At 51.1% G+C, this 6,556-nt stretch overlaps 1 protein-coding gene across 1 annotated transcript; it reads left to right on the forward strand.

Annotated features, from left to right (window-relative positions):
- Positions 1 to 1,314: 1,314 nt before the first annotated feature.
- On the forward strand, positions 1,315 to 3,427 carry Jagn1 (jagunal vesicle mediated transporter 1). The gene is made up of 2 exons (XM_090323888.1): positions 1,315 to 1,475; positions 2,510 to 3,427. Exons 1-2 carry the CDS (start codon positions 1,387 to 1,389, stop codon positions 2,970 to 2,972), a joined length of 552 nt encoding a protein of 183 aa, XP_090180014.1. The 5' UTR covers positions 1,315 to 1,386; the 3' UTR covers positions 2,973 to 3,427.
- Positions 3,428 to 6,556: the final 3,129 nt, after the last annotated feature.

The raw sequence follows: 6,556 nt of genomic DNA on the forward strand, positions 1-6,556 counted from the left end.
GTGCTGTGGCTCAAGTGGTAGAGCTCTAGCCTTGAGAAAGTCCAAGGACAGGGTTTGGGCCCTGAGCTCAAGCCCAGGACTGGCACAAAAAAACAAACAAACAAAAAAACCAAAAAACCAAAAACTAGCCCTGTTAGAAACGTCTAGGAGATTCTTATCTCCACTTAACCAGTTTTTTTAAAACAACAACAACAACAAAAACTAGACATGCAGCTGTGGTTTAGGCAGTTGAGTAAAGAAGCTAAGGGACTGCCAGGTTATCAATGGCTCATGCCTGTAACCCTAATTATTCAGGATCTTGAGAGTTGAAGGCCATGGTTCAAACCCTGCCCAGGAAGGAAAGTCTGTGAGACTCTCCAATTAGCTGCAAAAGGCCAAATGTGGAGTGTGGCTTAAGTGGTAAAGCGCTGAGTACAAAAGGTGAGGATATGGCCCTGAGTTCAAGCCCTAGCCTCAGCACACAATAAGAGATGTAAGTCAGGGGTTGAGAATGTGGCCTAGTGGTAGTAGAGTGCTTGTCTAGCATGCATGAAGTCCTGGGTTCCATTCCCCGGTACCACATCACACAGAAAAAGCCAGAAGTGGTGCTGTGGCTCAAGTGGTAAAGTGCTAGCCTGGAGCAAAGTCCAAAGATAAATGCTCAGCCCTGAGTCTAAGCCCCAGGACTGACAATAAAAAATAATAATAATAATAAAAAAAAGAGATGTAAGTCAGATAGAGTGGTACATCCTGGAGTCCTCACCTGCTCCAGAGGCTGAGACAAGAATATTAATTAAAACAGGAGTTTGGAGTCAGCCTACCATGCAAGTTTGTTTTCCTTTTCTTTGTTTTTTTTTTTTTCTTTTCTTTTCTTCTGAGCCTCTTTATGCCCAAGGTCTGCACTCTACCACCTGAGCCACAGCACCACTTCTGGCTCCTTCTGTACACGTGGTACTCACGCGTGCGAGGCAGGCCCTCTACCACTAGGCCACACCCCAGCCCTCCCCATGACTCACCGCACTCCACCCCACCATTCTACTTTTTTTTTTCCATTACAGATAATATTATTTGGATTTTTTTTTTCCTTTCGTGGCCTTAACATTTCCAAGGAACTCAAGTCCAGTTGTCCTGCAGGATCCCTCAGTCTGGGTTAAGCCCTCCAGCCCTGGAGCCGCAGCCCCACGTCCGGCTTCCCGGTGGTGGTTTCCACGCCAGGGGGACTGGGCGGGGCCGCGAGAGCTTGGGCGCATGCGCAGCGGCGGGGGGGGAGGGCGTGACCAACGAGTCGGTCCTCCAGGGACAGAGAGGCCGGAAGCTGGCTTCGAGCGCGCCCGCGCGGGGGCCGCTGGGTAGCTGGGCTGAGGGCCGGCCGGGCACGCCGGGGCCCTGGGGCTCGGATCCGGTACCATGGCGTCTCGGGCAGGCCCGCGAGCGGCGGGGACCGACGGCAGCGACTTCCAGCATCGGGAGCGCGTGGCCATGCACTACCAGATGAGGTGAGGAGCGGAGGCGGGGTGTGGCCCGCCGGGGGTGCGGTCCGCCAGGGGCGCGGCCCGCCGAGGGGGGGGGGGAGTCTGGTCCGCCGGGGATCCGGCCACCATCCGGGGTCTTCCCCACAGCCAGCCCTCCTCCCCGGCACCTCCCACCCCAGATCCACACCACGACCCCCCCCCCCCGGGGGGAAGCGCCACCTGACATGGACTCAGTCCGGCCCCGGCAGGCAGGCGAAGGATCCGTGTTTCATTTCAAAGATGGACCCTAGCACAAAGGTGTCGGGGGAAACGCAGCATCGCACGCGGTCATCCAAGAACCGGGAGGCTGGAGATAACGTTTTCTGTGTTCCACATCCTTGAAAATGAGTGTCTTAAAATTAAAAAAAAAAAAAAAACATTGAAGACATTAAAGCCATTAAGTTCTCCCGGAATGTTCTTGGCATTTTTCTTAGAGTTTTGAAACATGACAGTCTTGGGGGTTTAAATTTTGTTGTTTTTTTTTCTTTCTTTTTGTTGGTCTTGAACTCAGGAGCCTGAGCCGCTCTCTTTGCTCAAGGCTAGTGCTTGAGCACTTTGTGCCACAGCGTCACTTGCTTGCTTTTCTGGTGGTTAACTGCTGATAAGTGCTCCAAGTGGTAGTGCTAGCCTTCAACAGAAAAGCCAAAGAACAGCACCAAGGCCTTGTGGTCAAGTCCCACAACCAATAATAAAAAATAAAGAAGTGGAATTTTTTCCAGTTTTATATCCCTTTATCACCCCTCCCCATGTGCTCTGGCCATATTCAACTACTTGGTCCCCTGCTTATGCTTTTGTATGTGCATGTTATAGGCGGCATAGAATGACCATCTTCCCCCAGCCTTGAGAGCTTAACTCTGGATAGCCTTCTCTGCCGTTTTGTTTTGTTTTGTTTTTTTCCTCTCCATTTCTTGTGTCCAGCCTCAATCAGTGACTTTATCATTCAAATTGTGTCCAGCACAGTTGCCTGGCATGTAGAAGAATTTGAATGAAAGGTGCTTCTCCCTGTGCTTTGCCCACAGTGTGACTCTCAAGTATGAAATCAAGAAGCTGATCTACGTGCATCTGGTCATATGGTTGCTGCTGGTTGCCAAGATGAGCGTGGGACACCTGAGGCTCTTGTCACATGATCAGGTGGCCATGCCTTATCAGTGGGAATACCCATATTTGCTGAGCATCGTGCCCTCTCTCTTGGGCTTGCTCTCTTTCCCACGTAACAACATCAGCTATCTGGTGTTCTCCATGATCAGCATGGGTCTCTTTTCCATCGCTCCCCTCATTTATGGCAGCATGGAAATGTTCCCTGCCGCACAGCAACTCTACCGCCATGGCAAGGCCTACCGCTTCCTCTTTGGTTTTTCTGCTGTCTCTGTCATGTACCTGGTGTTGGTGCTGGCAGTCCAAGTGCATGCCTGGCAGCTGTACTACAGCAAGAAACTTTTAGACTCTTGGTTCACCAGCACACAAGAGAAGAAGCGCAAATGAAGCCTGCTTGATGATCTGCTCTAGGGGGAGCCTGGGCACCCCTTGAGTGGAGTGGGGTGGAGGAACTGTTCCAGTCTCTTCTGGTGATTTGGGCAGCTGTAATGTCGCCTAGTGCAGCCTAGGCTCGCTCCTGTTGCCATCTGTTGAAGTGACAAGAATATATTTAAATTATTTCTGATTCAGCAGTTGGATGACCAACAACCGTGCAATAGCTGGTTGAAGTTAAGGCCATTGGGTGTTTTCCTGTAAGACTGAGCCCTGTCTTTGCCTCCTTTGGTCATTAGCCCCATTTCCCACCCCTTCACCACCCAGATGGCAGGAAATAAGGAACAAATTAATTCTGCTTCACTCTATAGGCAAGAAACATTTCGGAGATTGCGCCCCCTGCAGGCTGTTCTCTGCTGCAAAGCATTTCAATTTACAAGAAACTCAATAAAGTTCCTAAGACTGTCCTATCCACCCTTGCCTGTATTTTGGATTTGATAGTGTGAAAAGTGTGTTGATTGGCGGCCTTAGACACTTGAAGAGGAGTAGGAGTGCTCTGTGAAACCTGGCAGTGACCACAGTGACAGGACAGGGTGTGGGGAAGGAACCCTGTTCTACACTGTCACCACAACCTTGTGGCTCATGAGCCAGGCATTTGACACCCCACACCCATAATGCGGTCCATTCATCTGACTCGGGTCTTAGGCCCTTCTTTTAGTTGAACACTTGTGTTTAACAGTCATTTATATTAGATATGTATGGTAAGATCAAGAATTTTAGAGTAGCTCTGAGATAGTTTTGGAGATTTCATTATATGGTTGCTTAGTATACTGCTCTTGGGTCTGTGGGTTCTGCAGCAAGAAACTTACGGTTCATCAGCATGCAAACATGCTAGGAGCGTGTACAGAGGAAGCTGCTCCGCTCCTGGAGTTCAGAAAGTTAAGAGGATGGGTTCTGGTGGTTCCCTCCTATAATCCTCCCTTTGCAGGAGGCTGAGATATGAGGATCTGAGTTTGAAGCCAGCCAGCTTGTCATTTGAATTTCTTTCTTTACATTGTTTACCCTACTCACTAAATCCCATTGCTGGGCCGGGAATATGGTTTAGTGGTAGAGTGCTTGCCTAGCATGTATGAAGCCCTGGGTTCGAGTCCTCAGTAAAGAGAAAAAAAGTAATGAAAGGGCCAGGAGCTGTGGCCAGTGGTAGAGTGTTTGTCTAGCATACACAAAGCCCTGGGTTTGATTCCTGGGTACCACATGCACAGAAAAAGCCGGAAGTGGTGCTATGCTCAAGTGGTAGAGCGCTAGCCTTGAGAAAGCCCAAGGACAGTGCTCAGACCCTGAGCCCTGGACTGGCAAAATAAATAAATAAATAATGAAAAAGATGCCATGACCTGGTGAGGGTGAAGAAGCTGAAGTGCTCCATGAGCGGGAAGAAGGTGGGGGAATGTTGGGCAGGATCCCCACAAGGCCTGGAGCTTTGTCATCCTTTCTACAGCAGCAGAAGCCAGGTCAGTATGTGTGACTGTTGTAGAGCTTGGCTATGGGCTCTGGGGTTTCCTGAGAAGACTTCACTGATGAGTGGGATTCCTTTGCATGGAGTCTGCCCAGGAGAGCCAGAACACACTGAATGGGGAGGGGGAAGGGGAGCGGGGATACATGTGGGAGCATGTGGGGTTTATGTACTTAACCCCTCCCCCTTTTCTGTCCAACCTGAAGTGGTACATCAGTCCCTAGGTCCAGTAGTGTTTCCTAGCTTGACTGTCTCAAGGGAGGGGATGATATTTCTAAGGAAAACCCAAGTTCCAGAGCTGTGAACCAGAAGGGTCAGATCTGAAGGGTGGGAAGGGCTAAGAAATGGGTGTACCTCTCCAGCCTGGTGCTGGTCCCTTTCTTGTCATTTCTTTACCAAAGCAAGAGACAGCAAGTTGTCCCTCAGTTCCTCTGCCAGCCTAAGGAATGTGACCTGGCTGGCTGGTTAGGAGAAAGGAGGAGCCTTAGGGCAGGGTGGGGCAAGTACAGGCTTAGGCAAGAGCTCACCTTGGGGTCCCTCTGGATGCTGCTCGCTGAGAGCTATTGCCCACTTGCAGGCTACAAAACCAGGTTCTGGGTGCCCTGATCCTGTAAGGCCCTTGGGGAGCCCCCCACTGGCATTCTGCTCCTGCCACTTTTGTCTCTGCTGGGATTGGTCACCCGTACCAGTCGCCCTGGACTACTCACTGTCTACTGAGCTCCCATGAGGTAAGGGGTCACCTGTCTCAGGGCACAGGTCTCCATTCCTGTCCTGCCCTGCCCTTCTCTACCTCCCTAGAGTCTGTGCTCTAGCAGCATCTTCAGTGTGACCTCAGCATCAGAGACCAGAAGTTCTGAGGGCCCGGGCAGGATAGGGCTGGGAAGAAAAGGTGCTTTGGGCACCAAAATTGAGTGATTGAGGCATTGTGCCCTTGCAGAATGCTCTCTTCTTTCCTTCCCTTTCTGGGCCTTGTACCTACAGGGCAACAGTTTCACTGGTGAGTCTCATTTTCTGCCCCATCCTTCCAGATCCCTACCCATCCCTCCAAAACAAGTGTGTGTGTTTGTGTTGGTCCTGGGGCCTGAATTCAACAGTGTGTGCAAGCCCTGTACTTGGGCTTTCTCAAGGCTAGAACTCTACTTCTTGACCCATACAACCACTTCTGGCTTTTTTTGTGTGTGGATGTGGTACCGAGGAATTGAACCCAGGGCTTTGTGCATGAGAGTCAGGGCAGGCACTCTACTACTAGGCCACACTCCCAGCACCTCCAGCCTGGCTTTTTAATGGTTGATTGGAGGGTTATGAATTCGAATCTCATGAAATTTTCAGCCCCATCGGCTCTCAAACTTCTATTCACCAGATCCCAGCTCTTGGGTAGCTAGGATTACAGGCATGAATCACCAGTGCCCAGTCTCCTGAGTGCTGGGATCACAGGCATGTGTCACCACACCCTGCTGCAGAGAGGGTTTTCTTGACCTAGAGTAGAAGCTTTGACTGAGTGACCAGGACAAAGGTGACGCAGGAGACTGAGATTCAGAAAGACAAATAAAGGCAAGTGGGACAGACAACCAAAGAAACACAGCATATACTTTCTAGTGAGGCTGAGAGGTGCAGTTGGGAAAGGCCAGCCGAGCCTCCTGGGGAGTGGTCATGCCTGCCACAGGGAAAGTGTGGCCTTATGATCTCCTGGGGCCGACCTGGCTTTCCCCAGGGCAGAGAGAAAAATCTGCAGGTTAGCCCACTGACATGGCCACTGTCACACTGCTAGCCATGGCATCAGCAAAACGTGGTACCACACTTGAGTCTAGGCCAGTGGTGGAAAGCCCACTGAGGTCCAGGGACGCCTGTGAAGGGATCCTGAGGTGTTCAGTAAGAGTCCCTGGGTCCCAGGCCTATGTGGGAGGCTTGTGTAGAAGCAGGAAGTATCTGGATTGCCCAGGTCATGGGGTACTCTCCTCAATCACAACTCTCTGTAGGAGCTTCCAGGGCCAGTGAGGGCTCCCTGCCCACCTGGCCCCTCCCAGTCAACTGTCAAAGAAGTGGTGGTGGTGTTGGGGAGGAGGAGGAGCAGGAGGAGGAGAAGTTGGAG

This window comes from Megascapheus bottae, chromosome 33 (genome assembly GCF_031878675.1).
Source record: "Megascapheus bottae isolate mThoBot1 chromosome 33, mThoBot2.hap1, whole genome shotgun sequence".
Taxonomy (NCBI): domain Eukaryota; kingdom Metazoa; phylum Chordata; class Mammalia; order Rodentia; family Geomyidae; genus Megascapheus; species Megascapheus bottae.

What these genes read in the sequence shown, in the direction of transcription:
- Jagn1 (XM_090323888.1), top strand. Translation starts at nt 1,387, where the DNA reads ATGGCGTCTCGGGCAGGCCCGCGAGCGGCGGGGACCGACGGCAGCGAC. An exon ending in GCCATGCACTACCAGATGAG is followed by an intron (nt 1,476 to 2,509) that starts GTGAGGAGCGGA and finishes CTTTGCCCACAG; the next exon opens with TGTGACTCTCAAGTATGAAA.